Source organism: Phyllostomus hastatus, unplaced genomic scaffold (assembly GCF_019186645.2).
Source record: "Phyllostomus hastatus isolate PE091 unplaced genomic scaffold, TTU_PhHast_1.1 phas_contig_80, whole genome shotgun sequence".
NCBI lineage: Eukaryota > Metazoa > Chordata > Mammalia > Chiroptera > Phyllostomidae > Phyllostomus > Phyllostomus hastatus.
This window is the reverse complement of record NW_025333960.1, coordinates 11,376,352-11,391,861: the sequence shown is the minus strand read 5'-3', so window position 1 is coordinate 11,391,861 and position 15,510 is coordinate 11,376,352. Positions and strand designations below refer to the sequence as shown.

At 44.1% G+C, this 15,510-nt stretch overlaps 1 protein-coding gene across 1 annotated transcript in view; it reads right to left on the bottom strand.

Moving 5' to 3' along the window:
- The window catches only part of LAMA1 (laminin subunit alpha 1), a 155,979-nt gene that overhangs the window by 61,293 nt on the left and 79,176 nt on the right, over positions 1-15,510 (bottom strand). Inside the window, exons 17-28 of the mRNA XM_045850290.1 lie at positions 15,211-15,338; positions 13,692-13,778; positions 12,773-12,984; positions 8,008-8,114; positions 7,528-7,708; positions 6,762-6,898; positions 6,281-6,517; positions 4,928-5,071; positions 4,253-4,432; positions 2,966-3,151; positions 2,268-2,395; positions 1,516-1,636 (exon numbers count right to left, since the gene is read on the bottom strand). Of these exons, the coding sequence (XP_045706246.1) occupies positions 1,516-1,636; positions 2,268-2,395; positions 2,966-3,151; positions 4,253-4,432; positions 4,928-5,071; positions 6,281-6,517; positions 6,762-6,898; positions 7,528-7,708; positions 8,008-8,114; positions 12,773-12,984; positions 13,692-13,778; positions 15,211-15,338 (1,848 nt within the window). The remainder of the gene's footprint in view (positions 1-1,515; positions 1,637-2,267; positions 2,396-2,965; positions 3,152-4,252; positions 4,433-4,927; positions 5,072-6,280; positions 6,518-6,761; positions 6,899-7,527; positions 7,709-8,007; positions 8,115-12,772; positions 12,985-13,691; positions 13,779-15,210; positions 15,339-15,510) is intronic.

Here is a 15,510-nt window from a genome sequence, read left to right as displayed (position 1 = left end):
CCAGACACGTAGTACAACATGGATTAACCTTGAAGACACTACGCTAAGTGAAATAAGCCAGTCATAAAAAGACAAATACTGTCTTTTGATTCCACTTGCACAAGGGACCTAGAGTAGTTACATTCATAGATACAGAAAACAGAGGGGTGGTTACCAGAGACTGGGGTGTAACAGGGTGCAGCCAAGAGGGGGGCCCCAAATAGGGATTTGGAATGGGGTCCAGAACTCAAGGTGTCCAGGAAACATTAGAAAAATATATATAGGATGTTCTCACCCCCGCAAGTCTGAGCAGGGGGATGGGACACAGAGCTGTTTTGTATAGCACCGGCTTTGTAGCTAACCTCTGGCATGGTCATGTAACATGTATTTAACCTTTAACTGGTTTCATAGATATGTTAAATAGCTGTGGCCATGCTTTGAGCCAGGGGGATGTGACTTCCACCCAAATGTAACTGGGAGGCAACTCCCCCTGGTTACAGGGGGAGTATGAGAGCTTGGAGATGATTGGCTCCATGCCATGGGGCCACACCTGCCCAGACTCACTATGGCAGCCCAGTAAAGCTAGAAGAATATGGGAATGCTGGCAGGTGTAAATGATTGTAGGAGGAGTCAGAAATGGGGCTGCAGAGGAAGATTGGTGGGGGGAATTAAACCCAGGCACGGCAGCCATGCAGGGGGAGAACCACATGGCTTTGGCAGAGGGCGGACCTTACAGCTTTGGCAAGAGTCAGGACCACGTGGCTTTGGGGTGCTCCCTTTTGCCATGTGGCTTAGGAAGCAGGAAAGACTTTTCCTGGAAGAAAAGGGATGGAAGGACTCTTGCTGATGGGCCATGAGAAGGTGCAACATAGCTTTGGATTAACTGGAGATTGTGGCGGTGACATAGTTGATGGTGCTGCAAGCCCAAATCACGGACTTCTACTTCTTTTCATGAGATACAGTACCCCAGACTAGGGCAGAGGGAGAAGAAAGGACTGTGTGAGTCTGTGGGTATTCTAAAGGACTTTAGTATTTTAATGAAGACAGTGAGTCACTACTCTAAGTCTGTATAGTTTTTAAACAAATAATTCCTTTCCTTTTCACAAATCTCTGGCTTTGAGAGACACCTTTCCTCTGGTGGTGGGATAGTGAACCTAGTCAGGGGGACCCCGGAGAAAAAAAGGGGGATCTTCTTGGTAGTAGTATATTGTACACTCCTCCTTGGGTCTATTCTGTAACAGGGGAAGGGGGAATGAGGAGTTAGTGTTTCATGAGTACAGAGTTTTTGTTTCGCCAGATGAATAACTCTAAAGATTGTTCAATTATAGTTCTAACACTATAGAACTGTACACTTAAAATGGTTAAGAAGGTGAAGTTTGCGTTTATGCATATTTTACCACATTAAAAAATTTAAGGGAAAAATAATATTATAGATAGGCATAAGTTCTGTTCATCACTTAGAACCGCAATAACAAGCACATTTCAACTCAAAACCAGAACCACTTAAAACCAGGGATTTTAATCACAGTCTCCCACCTGACACGAGAGTCCAGCTGTGCCGAGTGGACAGAGGCACTTCTCCAACAGGGAGGCCCCCTCCCTGCCCGGGGGATGCTTGTCAGGCTTTCTGCCAACCTCCATTGAAATGTTTGAGATCCTGTGAAACCAGTGTGTTGAGGAGAATGAGAAAAAAACACTAATTTTCAGAAAGACACTTTCTAGAAATAGCACGTTATATAATAATATTTGCACATATATTAAACCCAAGCTTTGCTACCACTCAGGATTATAAAAGAAATGTGAGAAATCACGTTAATACTGTCATTACACAGTGACGGCTCTCAGTCGACGCCTTAGAACTCGAAAACAGTGTTACAGAAAGTATACCCGAAAGACCACTTGAAGTACCACTTCAGCAGCTTCCTTTATGGGTTAAGTACTAAACAAGCAGGTGACATAATTCTCAATACATTATTTATAAAGAAATGAGCATTGCAGTTTAAGAGCAGAAAATAGCAGAACTTAATATTGTTTTCTACATTTGATCCTCACCTAAGATATCACCGTTATGTACTTGTATTTTATATGCACTTTAGTATGGAAGATGGATAATCTATGTAATTTTTCATACACTTCATACTAATATTAAAATTTAATAAGGTTTTGGTGGAGAACAGAAATGCATATATTAACAAAGATAGAAGGTAATGGGGGTGAAGTAAATCAAATCCTTCAGTTTGATCTCACATAAGAAAAATATTTTTAAAATTCTAGAAGTTTCCGAGTACCTGCTTTGCTGTAACCCTTGACCATAAGATGCTTTGATGAGGATGTACTCGATGTTGCTAAGAACAGACATAAAATCTGAGCGTGTGACAGGTTTTTCAGAAACAGAATTAAAATATTTCCAATAATTCTGTGGATGAAAACACATTTCAATGAAATTCAGAGTATGAATTCTCAGAAGCATGTGAACTTACAATGAAAGTGATTCTTTTATATAGTTCTCCAGAAATGAGCCCAGTTCTGTGCATGACACTAAGTTTAACTGAGGAAGACCTCCTGCCACCTCCCAGGGGCAGCAGCAGTGCCAGTGTCGTTTATCCACAGACACACGTCATCTATGGCAGCCACACGGGGGACAGCTGATCAGCATCTGCCCGGTGAATGCACACACACTGCCGGATTCGGGCAAGCCCAAAACAAAGACTTCCTACCATTGTGTCCATACGGGTGGAGGCTTGTGTACCAAGATAAAGGGTTCAAATGCAATTCCCACTAAAGTAACACAAGCCTTACAGCTATACCTTAAGAATAGGAATTCGAGTCATTTTTAGAAACCCTTCCAAACCCACTGACATTTTGATCTCAGGGTCTCTGAGATCATTCTCTTACTAGCAGCTAAATGACTTCATTACAGACTTCACTGCATCCATAGCAAAGTTCACACCTTCTTGGGGCTTATATGAAAAGCATGCATGGTCACCTCTTTCATTTCTACTGCTTGCTCTTGTCTCACTCCATTCTCTGGTGCGGGCGCATCCATGTAAATGACTTGCTTTCGGGTCCGGCCTCCTCTGATGAGCACTTGAGGCTCAAGGTTGAAGGTGCCCACGCCATTGGCAGAATAGAAGGCCACACTGTACTTCAGTTTGCCACCATAAGCCATGAGCTATCAAATAGCATATTGTTGTTTACTTCTCTGACACAGTACTCGTTTAAAAATGTTTCATTACAAGCCTGCTGCCATTTGAAAGAAATCTCGTATTTTAAAGAAAACATCATATGGTTGGAATATGTTGTCTAGAATTTGCTTCCTTCTAATTCTACTTAGTTCTGGATAGTTAAGTTGACTCAAGCTAGAGTCTTTTTTATTGGTTAAGTAGATAATTTTTACAAAGTTTTAAAAAACTAAATGTATTGCGGTAACATTGGTTAATAGCATTATATGATGTTCAGCTGTCACCATTATGATTCAGCATCTGTGTGCTCCATTGTGTGCTGCCGGCTGAAGTCCAGTTTCCTTCCTTTCCTATTCAATGTACAGTGCTAGGCCCCTTCACCCACTGTGCCCTCCCTCATCCCCTTCCCACTAATGTGTGGGCTATCATACAAAGTTTTTAACCACTTTACTGAGGTATGACTGTCTGTAAAAAGCCACATACATTTAATGTATACACCTGTGACACCATCACCCCCATCAAAGCCACGGACACATCCACCACCTGGCACTGTCTCCTCTCCATGACACTAATAAGGGTAAGCTCCAGAATAACAGATCAATGTAGTAATGATTCCAATTATTCTCAAGCTCCTTTGAATGATAAATTATCTATGTCTGTAGGCTCACTAGATGTATATTTGCAAGTGTTAATGATCAGGGTGAATCCGCACCCAGATTCTGATGTTTACATGAACAAAAATGCAAGGGATGGCTTCAACATTCTTTCTCTCAGACTGAGTGGCAATTTCCTGTGAAAGAACTCAAGGTATAGCACCCAGGCTTGTACCAAGCTTAAATCAGCAAAAACAATAACTATTTATTGAACAACTTCTTTAAGAACAAGAAAAAGAACATGACTTGCACTTTAAGACTTCAAAATTAATCCTTACATATAAAGAGATTTTTGTAAGTGTTAAACTTCTCTATCCCCACTCAGAAGGGGGAATTTATAACCTCTTCTGTTAACGACAGGCCAGCACAGTGTGTCGTGACTCAATGGTACCCACTCCCCTGGGAACGGGTATGGCTCTAGGATAGGGGTGGCCTCACCTGGTCGCCCTGGAACTGCCCTGGCAGCCGCCAGTAAAACGGCTCTGCGTGGACATGCTGTCTGACGGTCACGGCGTCCAGGAGGACATCAGGGGCCTGGTGATACACCCCTCGGGTTGTGCCCCTGAGGTTACTCTGAGAAACCACACGCAGAAGGGGCTGATCTAAGCCCAGTGTTATCTAGTCAGAGAAGGGAGGAGAAACGCACTTTAGAACATGAACTAACTCCATACCTTTGATTTGCCAGATTCTACCACTGATTCACAGACAAGATAGTTTCAATATTAAAACAGGAATAATAATAACTTTTCCTTTAAACTTGAACATCTGGGTTAAAATGAACTAAACATGTTTTAAGCTATGGCATTTCAGGTCGAACGGTTGCCACACGGCGACGACGATGTTCAGTTATATGGAGGAGGCTGCTGAGATGTGTTTATCATCTCTCCAATGAACACTCTGACAGATTAGCTAAAGAGCAACACAAGTGCTTTTAGTTCCAGCTCCATGTATTTCTTTGGACAGCAGAGGTAGAGTTTGATTCATAACGAACCCAAATTAGTTTCTCAGTATTTCTGATGCTAAAAAGTAGAATTTAATGTAAGTGTTTGACTGTTTCCCCTTAGCCCAATCTGACTCCCAACACAGAACATGGTAACTGCAAGCCTAACTTACCGGCGTCCTCACATAACCCTCCACCTCGGAGCAGAGCTGAGACAGCCCGAAGCAGAAGCACGGGGTGCACCCCTGAGGGTTGTCAGCATGGAGGGCATAGGTGCCGGCTCGACACTCACTGCACTGAAGGCCAAGGACATTTTCCTAAAGGGGGAAAAAATAGCAGACTCATTTTTACCTGAAAGAAAGAGAGATAATTTCTGAGGAAACAGAAATGAAATAAACCAAACCATAAACCTAATTTTGGATCAACAAACATCCTTGAACTATCTGTTGCTTAGGCAAGTTCCTTAACCTCTGTGAGGATCAGTTCTCTCAAAAACTCAGTGGGTGATTCCCAAACACAGCTAATGATCAGAATCATCTTGGAAGCTCTAGGAAAATACAAATTCCCTGATGAGAATCTCCTGGAGGGGGCGCCAGAGGGGACCTCCGGGAGGTCAACAGGTGACTGCTGATCAGTTCTGGAGAATGGGGAAAAGAACAGGAAGGGTCGTCAAGGAACATGTATAAAGGACACATGGACAAATCCAAAGGTGGGTAGGACTGAGGGTGGGAGATGGGAGTGGGTGGGGTGGGGGGAAAATGAAGACAACTGTACTTGAACAATAAAGAAAAATATTGTAAGAGAGAGGGAGTGAGAGAGAGAATGAACGAACCACAGACCAGGTCCCCCTTGCTCAAACCATCTGTAATGAGAACTGCTATCATAAATGTGGGGAGCCAAAACTATTCCCTGATGTTTCCATTACTCCCAGGCATAGCGTGTGCACCAGTGTTCCCTTCCTCATCCCCAGTCCCTAGTCAGCCCCTGCGGTCTGGCTTCCACCTCACCAGACCCAGGAAAGGGCCAGAGAAGGTAGACAGTGATCTCCTTACAACAAACTACAGTGGAAAAACTAGCAGAAACATGTGGAATGCAACATGATGTTGAAATCTTCCCTTCTGGGAAAATAAGAAATATGATTTTCCTTTGGTCTGGCCAGCACGTACAAAAGAATAATTACTTAACAGCTCTAAAATCACAAATCTTCTTTAGCCCTGGGTTATCTGTTTTACCTGTACACCCAAGACAAACCGGCTGCCCAGCCAACTGGATCATATGATAGAAAACTCAGAGTGTTTCTCAATCAGTGCCACTGTCTGACACCTGTAATAATCAGTAAAAATTCCACTTAAAGGACCATCCATAGTTCTAGGACAGCATACACAGACTTATACTCAGACCTAGAAGGCAGTGTGAACACATTGTGAGACATGCCTGAAACCTAGCTGCTTGACTAAATAGTTAAATGCCTGAAAGTCAGAATGACGAGTGAGAGAGGAAGAAAGTGGAGCTCCGAGGACTGGTACCTTGCAAGAGCAGGCGCCAGTTTCCTGTGCACAGCTGCACAGACCCTGTTCCTCCTCACAGGTGTCCACCAGCGTGCCTCTCAGGTCACAGTCACAGGCCACACAGTCTGGAAAGTCCCGGAAACCCAGGGAGCACTGGCTGCAGCTCTGACCACCAAATGCAGGCTTACACTGGCAATGGCCAGTGAGCACATCGCACCGGTGATTGGCTGACCCTTCACCACTGCAATTGCAGGCCTGAGAGAAGATAAAAAACTTAAATAAAAAAGCAGCTTTTACATTTCATAATGTACACACATTGGGATGACAGGAAAACACTAAGGGTGCAGCTTTTTCCACTTTGATTCCTACAATCTATATTGGGTTTTAATACAGCTTATTCAACAGGTGGAAATCAAGCAAATAGGTAAGAGAAAAGGAACAAAACTCACTACGGCAAAGGAATTCCCCATCAGGAACACGCAGAGGTGGTGGTACACACCTGGCATCCAAGCTCCAGGTCGTAGCCCCAGTATCCATCCTCACATTCCTCACACCTTACGCCGAGAGTGTGAGGAGGGCAGATGCAGGCCCCCGAGTGTGGGTCACACGAGTTCTGAGTGTGAGCGCAGTCACAGGCTACAGCAAAGACAGAGGGTGGTGTCACACGTCAGGACCACTGGTGCAACAGAAGGGGTAAGAGCTGATGCTACCAGTGATTTCCTTTTATTAATAATCTAAACTGTTCTCGTCCCTAAAAAAAGACCATATAACCCCCAGGACCCCTCTGTGTCTCATGGAAAGTGGTTGCTCCTTCTAGCCAAGAGATGCTGCTGGGAGAGGGGTCATCCAGACGCCATGGGAGAAACAGAGAAGAGACCAGGAAAAACTGAGAGGGGTGGGAAGAACGGTAAGAGCTGGTAGTTACCCAGCATTTTTTGTATGCCAAATGCTGTGTTAAAGACTACATACAGCCTTAAAAATAACTCCTGGTTGGAGATTATAATTAGCTTCTCCATTTTACAAATGAGGAAAGTGAAGCCAAGTAATTAATCTAAGCTCACACAATTAGGAGAACCTGACCAAAGCTTATGGATGTACCGAGAACAGGGAAACAGAGAAAAGGCATAAAATCCTTTAAGAGAAACAGGATTTCAGGCTAACAGGAGAAAAAGTAAAGGAACTTACTAGAGTTAGAGGTGAAGGCAGGGCTCAAGGAAATGTCTGTGGATTATGATAAAGTCTCAATAATTTATTTAAAAGCTTACCTGTACAGCCACCATCCTGGAATGCATAGAAGCCACGTGCACACCTGTCGCACCTTTTCCCAGATACACCTGGAATGCAGTGACACTGGCCTTCTTCGGTGCAGTCACCCGACATGGAGCCCGATAGGCTGCAGTTACAGGGCAGGCAGCCACGCCCTGTGTCCAGCCCATAATAGCCATGCTGTTGCACAGAGGGACAGAATCATGGAAGCCAAAATATGGTATAACAAGTGACTGATGATATTAGAATGTTTTCCCAATCAAACATGGGATGTTTTGTAGAATCATACAGTGTTCGTGACATCATTCTACTCCTTTGTAAATGGAAAACATCCTCTAGATAGGGAGGCACAGCCCACACGAGCCGTGTCTTGGGTGTTAGCACTTTCTAGCATTTCCTTTGAACCAACGTTAAGATGTCAGTTACAAACATTGCTGACAAATACTTTAATCATGTGCAAGGACCGGTAGGCCTCTTACCGAACACTGGTCACACCGCTGTCCGGTCACGTGTGGTTTGCAGGCGCACTGTCCGGTCTCACGATGGCAGACGTCAGAGAGAGAGCCCCTCCCGTGGCATCCACAGGCTAACACACACACAAAGACACTCTGTGTTCACTTCTGGGGGTGGTCATAGTGACACCCCTGGTCCCCAAAGGAAAACTTGTAAACATTCATGTTGCAAGTCACAAAACAAAAAGAAATACTCATATATTGCTTTGCAGTAACTGTAAATATTTAGTATTTTCCTGAAGAGTAAGCTGAAATAGGGTTGGTAGAAGAAACCATTACAGAGAAAATAAAACTACTGAAGCTATTAAAATAATAATTAGCAAACTAATTTCACCAGTTTCATAAATTCCTTGAAATTTTTTCAATAACCCACCAATGTATATCCATAATCTTCATCAAAAACATGCAGTGGAGATTTCAAAATCACTTTAGCCATTTGCTCTCACTCTAATTATGTCTATGTTTATTACTATTTTAAAGCTCAGTTATATCAATCTAGATAAATACTGTATTTCGTAATTTAATGAAACATATTTTCTTGCTCTAATGAGTCATTTGTAGTTCCAATAGACTTACCTTCAGGCCAGACTTTTTGGTTTTATCTACAGTTATAATGTTGATGATGAAAGCCACATAATCCACCACCTTTTCAAAGTGATGCAGTTTAATGGGTCTGAGAAATGTTTAATTGATATCCATCCCATAGCTATCAGTATGCACTTAATTAAAAATATATAATATTCTCACTGACACAATATCACCAACACTTGGACTCAGAAAATACTCCATTTCGGTCTTGTGGTGCAATGGTGTAAAAGGAAAAAAAGTGCAAATTATCTGCAGCTCGAGCACACGGTGCGGCAGCGCACTGTGGTGGGGGGCAGAGCACTGGAAGGTGCTGGGAATGGGAGGCCAGAAGGAGTTCTGTCTCCTTGACTGATGAAGCCCAAGCACTGCACCCCTCTGTCACTGGAGGTGTTCTCTGGTGTAAGCAGACTGATGCTATCAGCTCCTGCAGAGGCCGGTGGAGTGCTGTGGGCCCCACTCACTGCTGCCCGTTCCTGCTCTGTCCATTCCTGCAGCCAAACATTGAACTCTCTACTAACTCTTTGTATCAGACATGCCTTTATGCTTCTTGTATTTCTGATGCTTTGACTTCTGGGGCCTTGCAGACTCTGGAGAGACTACCCTTCCCAGGACTTTTCAATTACTACAGAAAGTGAACAGCTACAACATCCTTCGTAATGCAAACCGACCAATCCAGAGCCTTCTTTACGGGGATCTGATGTCCCACTATCCACTTACCCCAATCACCCAGGGTCATGCTTGAGACAAGTAGGGGCAGCCCCTGTGCCCCAAAGCCTGCCGAAATTATTCAGACCAACTGATTCTAAACCAGTTTACCTTGCCTTGCCCTTCCCTTCCTGCAGAAACTTCTAGCCCACATTTTCCTTTCTGACCAACTGGGAACTCCCCTGGATGGCACCCCCCATGCTGGCATCTGTGAGAAACAAACTGTCTTCTCTATGGTAGTCATCTCCTAATCTCTTAGCCCTGCCATACCTAAACAATAATAAAACCTATGTTTTCAAACAATCCTCAGCCCTGCCTAGTGTAGCTTAGCAGACTGAGTGTGGGTTGTGAACCAAAGGGTCACCGGTTTGATTCCCAGTCAGAGCACATGCCTGGGTTGCAGGCCAGGTCCCCAGTGGGGGCCATATGAGAGGCAATCACACACTGATGTTTCTCTCCTTCTCTTTCTCCCTCCCTTCCCCTCTTTCAAAAAATAAATCAATAACATCTTTTAAAAAATTTCTCATTAAAATAATCATCAGCATCCAATCATTCTCCACTGCTTCCCACTGAAAACATCACACATACATATTCACACACACACGCCCTTAGCTTTCTCTCCAAGGTTCCATCTCCCTGACACTCCTGTCCTCTCACTTTCTCCCTCCCTTCCCCTTCGCAGGCACTGTCCAGTGCCCTCTTGGCCCCTTGTCTGCTAAACAATGCCTCTTAAAGTCTCCAGGGACCTCCCAGGTGCAAATTCAGTGAGCAGATTTTCAGTCTTCAACTTGCCATGTCGTTCTATGGGACGGGACCCTGTATCACTCTCTCCCTCTTACCAAGCCTTGCAGGTGCCCACCCTTTTGTTTCTCCCTCTCATTGTTTCCCTCTGTGCCTCACTCACAGCTTCCCCTTCCTCTGGGGAAAATTGAAATTCATTGTAAGCGTGATCATCACAAAGCCTGTATCATCCTATGTGCTGGTCAGTTGGTGCCTGTCACATTGGAGGCAACATTTCATTTAACCTTTGCAACAAACTTAGGAGGAAAGTACTCCAGTTTTCTCTGTTTTTTTGGTATGGAATCTCAACCTTAAAAAGATATGTAACTTGCCATAGGTTACACAGCTTCTATATCCTTCTATAACAACAATTATAATAGCAATTAATAAAAATTGTTCACATTATAAATAATACTAATTTAAAATAGTAGCTCTCCACTATTTTCTCCAGGTATTTTACATATATTTTAATTATCCTAAGAACCCCACTTGACTCATTTAATATAATATTAGAGCCTGGCAGGGTTCCCACATCTTCTTCTCCCTCAGTGCCATTCTGCCCTGGATGATGGACCCACGCCATCGCTTCGGCTGCCATGCGAGACCTGGCACTTCTCCGGTTTCCATTTCCTCCGAGTCCCGCACCCCTGACTATTCAAACTTCTTCCCAGAAACCCCATAAGACATCCATATCAGTAACACTGGGATTTTTACCTGGCTTCACCTAATAAAATATAGCATTACGTTAGTGTGTAGAAACGATCTCTGGGAAGCCCAGAAGAGGGACCCTGTTATAGATCTGGAAGGATTTCTAGTGAAATACCCAAAAACAGTTGAACACATTCATCTCATCAAAGCTTGGGATGGAGAAGGAGGAGATGAAAAAAGAATACACACTATAAATGCTCAGAAACTAGAGAGCCGGGACAGCATCAGTCCATAACCGACCCCACTGCCGGGCTGAGAATTTGCACCCGGACCCCGATCCTGTCTGTCCTCGCCGTGCTCCCCACCTTCCATTTTACATCTTCCCTTTTGTCCTCAGTTCTGTCACTGTGGATGCACATGTTAAAGGCAAATGACTTTTTGCTACACAACAGAGAACTTTGCAACCCAGGCATATGAATCCACTTCTTCAACATTGCCTCTATGTGATCTAAAATACAGATCAAGTATTTCTGAAAATTCAGCATCCTAATTGAGATGGGTTATAAAACATACACCGAATTTTAAAGACCCAGTATTAAAAAAGACAACAAATGTCATTAACACTTTAAAACTTGATTACATGATAAAACGATACTTTTTTATATATTTAGTTAAATAAAATACATTATTAAAATGTATTTCACCTGTTTCTTTTTACTTTTTAAAATGTGGTTATTGAACAATTTAAAGTTACTTTTGTCTGACATTTCTGTTGGGCAACATTGATATAGAAAAATAAAAAATAACAATAATGTGGATCACTAGCAATTATAATAACTACTATGTATTTAATTTCTAGACCTTTAAATTTGTTATCCCTTTGACTTCTCAGAAAGTCCTTAATATAGACATATGATTATGCCCATTTTATGTGTAAGGAAGTAATGGCTCAAAGAGATTAATACATTTGCCCAAAGCCACACGGTGATCAGTAACCAGCGTTGGACTCCACCCTACAATAGTTAGGCTCCAAAGCCTGGGAACTGCCCATGGTGCTTCTCCTCCACTCCACTGTGCAGAGTTCCCCAATGCACCTGAACCACACATTTCCAAGTCCTATTACAGTACTTCCTACAGTGTGTGGGAAGTAACAGATATTTAATAGACAAGAAACAAACTATGAAATAGTTCCTCAAGGTTTGCAGTAAAGATGAAAAGAAATGACACGAGAGTTGTAAAAGTATTCCATGAGCTTTGAAGCTTCATAAAAACACAAGGTATCATAGGTATGATGTGATAACCTGGCGAGGCGGCCACCCTGCTGAAGATCCCGCGGACTGGCCCAGGGCTGTGAAACCTGGTGGATCTCTCAGTGTGAGCCAGTAAAAATATCTTTCCTGTGACGCTAGCACCCTCTTGTGTCTCCACGTTACAATGGCATTGCAGGCCTTCTGCATTTACAGGAAATTATCCAAAAAATGTATAACTCACATTTTAAATCTTTCACTCTTTCAAAAACTGTACAAAAAGTACCTACATTGGCCCTCAGGCCTTAATTCTTTCAACTAAAGCATAGGAAAATTTACTTTTCAGAGTGATTCTACCTGATCCATAATTTCAAGGACCTATGCAGACCCCTGCAGACTAGGTTGGGCCAGGCACAGACCACCGAAGACCTGCCATTTCCAGGGCTCGAGTGCCCTGATTTCCCACACCACATCTCGCCATTCCGGCTCCTTCACGAAACCCCATAACAAACCTGACAGGCCTTGAGCACAACTTGCCTTCAACGCAGTCCCTGGGAGCAGTACCCTGTACTTTGTAAAATCCTGCTTTTACCTCAAATGAAGGGTGCACCTTTTTTAGGTGAGTAACTATAAGGTAGATAAGGACGGCTCAGGTCTTGGCTCTGTACCCAGCGTTAACACAAGAACCACTCAGGTAAAGGTACTGCAGCACTTTTTAACAGTTGTAAGTAAATGGACAGAGACTTCACATCCCATATACTCACTTTGGCAGTTCTTAGCAGTCACAGCATCCCCGTAGAACCCGTCAGCACACCTCTCACAGTGGGCGCCATCCGTGTTCCCAATGCACCTCAGACACTCTCCAGTGACAGAGTCACAGTGGCCGGCCTCCAAGGGGTCAACATTCCCGCTGCAGTTACAGGGAACACAGGATTCCCCAGGCACTGTCGGGTTTCCATAGTAACCATCAGCACATCTGCATAAAAGATGGAAAGAAGGATCCAGATAAATGCATTTCTCTAGACAGTACTCTACCACCCAGGGGTTCTCTGAATAGTCAATCAATCAGACTGACTCTTGTTATGTAAGATTTACTGTGGAAGGAGTGTAACTCCAAGTTCACGCACTCACAGAGTTCCTTCATTCACTGAGAACAATGAGGAGTGGTCCAAAATGAGCCATCAATCCAAGGGGATGTGCTGCTGGCCCCAGGCCAGCTGGACGCGCATCCCAGCATTCAGGGATGTCACCCTGTCCTATGGACTGTAGCCAGAAGCGGCACGGAGACTTACATGTGATGCAGGAACAGACAACACAGGCTTGCAGGATCCAGAAGACAGCTATTAATGAAGCCATCCCCCCCTATGGAATTGCTCAGTGTAATGAGATATTTAAGTGTGTGAACAGTAAATACTGACTCCTTGCTGATTCCTATTGTTATTGATGAGAACACAGATTAGTTCAAGGAGCTCAAATGCTATTCTCAAAAACTTCTCAGGCAGTTTCAACATTAATTTTTAAATTGATATACTGGCTTTTCTCTATAATCATATGAAATAATAATTACATATCAAAACTCTGAAACCACACTTAACTACCTATTTAAAAATAAACACATAGAAATTATATTAAAGTAAGTTTTTAGATGCAACTTTTGGAAAACAGCTGAGCAATGCAGTATACCTCTCACACCAAGTCCCGGAGTATCCCAGGGCACACTGGTCACAGACCACTTCATCTGCGTCATCCAGGTGGCAGCTGGGGCTGAAGCTGTCAAAACATTAGAAGTGAACATAATTTTCCAGTGGAAGGTGTAGAATTTCTAAGTAGTTTAAGTGCTTAATTTCTACCACTCTTGTCCTTACAAACTTTCACTGGATCCTCAATCCTTAGCCCAGAATCCAAGGCCCCTGGCCTCACAGCCCACCCCACAAAGGCACTGGACACTCTCTCTGCTCCCTGCTCCTGCTCACCTTTCAACCCAGAGTGCACTTGTCCCCCTCTCAGCCTGGGTTCACCCAGCTGATCCCCAATGCCCAGCTCAGCTGTCACCTCCTCCAGGAGGCCTGCTCTGAGTTCCTCTCCTTTGGGTTCCTTGGCACTGGTCTACCCACCTCAGAGCCCAGGACACCTTTGCCAAGAGTGAGCTTGCTTACACACTTCAGCAATCACATTTCCCAAAAGACCCCCTCTGCTCATCAGGATCCCTTCATACTATTCCTGAGCCTTGGGGAGGCCTATGGAGGGAGGTGTGGGGGTGGATGAGAGTCCCTCACATCATTCACAGTTTCAGCACAGTAGTCCTGATCATGTTTGTTTCATACACTGAAGTCCCCATGGGGGAATTCTTTGGGTGAAGGTGGAGGAGGTGCTAAAGGGCAAACCAGAGAGAGAGAGAGAGAAAGTAGCTTGCAGGAAGCACAGGCCCAGCATGACACAGGAGGCCTTGCATGTGATCGTCCCCAGCACCTCCCTTCCCCCCTGTGCTCCCAGACCATCCACCTCCCTCAAACGGGACGTGCTTGAGCTGTCACAACGCCTCCACACACTCAGTCCTCCTGCCTGGGATGCCCTGCTCTGCTGCCTCCAAATTCCTTCTCACCCTTCAAGTCTCAGACCAAGAGCTTCCACAGAGTCACTCTGGCAGCCCGGCAGGTCCCCACCACGCAGTGGCCATTCCTCCACTGTGGCCCTGACCACACTATGGATTCCAGGGCGGGCAGCCCTGGATGAACAGTTTGATACTCAGCGTACCTACCACGATACCCAGTATAAGTAGACATACAATAAATATTTGTGGAATCAATGAAATGAATTCAGCCCTTTCAATGAGCTGAATACTTTGGTCATCATATAAAAAACTTTTAAGCCCAGGAATATGCTTTATTCATCCCTGTATCCCCCTAAAGCTCCTATCCTAGTGGTAGGCACACAATATATACTTGTGAAAGAACTAATGACCAACCTTAGACCAAAAGAAAAAAAGTATGCAAGTGTCCTTGCCATCACACAACTTTCCTTACACAATTTGATGCACCAAACTTTCTTCTTTTTGTTTAAGAGAATCCAGTCCTCCATTTAAAATCCTTATTAGTTACCACTGGGCAAAATCCACACTCTTACTGCACACAGAGTTGTCCCAAGGGCATCAGTTCACTTCTGCATGGAAATTCTGGACACATCAGGCAAAGGCCAGGCTTACTTGTTGGAGGCTGAGGAGAGGGGGCAGGCACACAGCTGGCAGTCCCCAGGCGTCCCTCGGACAGGCAGCCCGTAGAAGCCAGGCAGGCACTGCTCACAGTGGTCCCCGGTGGTGTTGTGTTCACACGCCTAGGACACATGCATGAAAAGAAGACTCAGCTCTGGGTTCTGTCCAGGATTCTCAGATTCATCTAAAAACAGCTTGAGGTACAAGTGAAAAAAAAAAAAGACAAAACACTAAGTCATAGAACTCTTATGTACGGAGGGGTTGCCTGTTGCCAGATTAACCAGTAAAATTTTT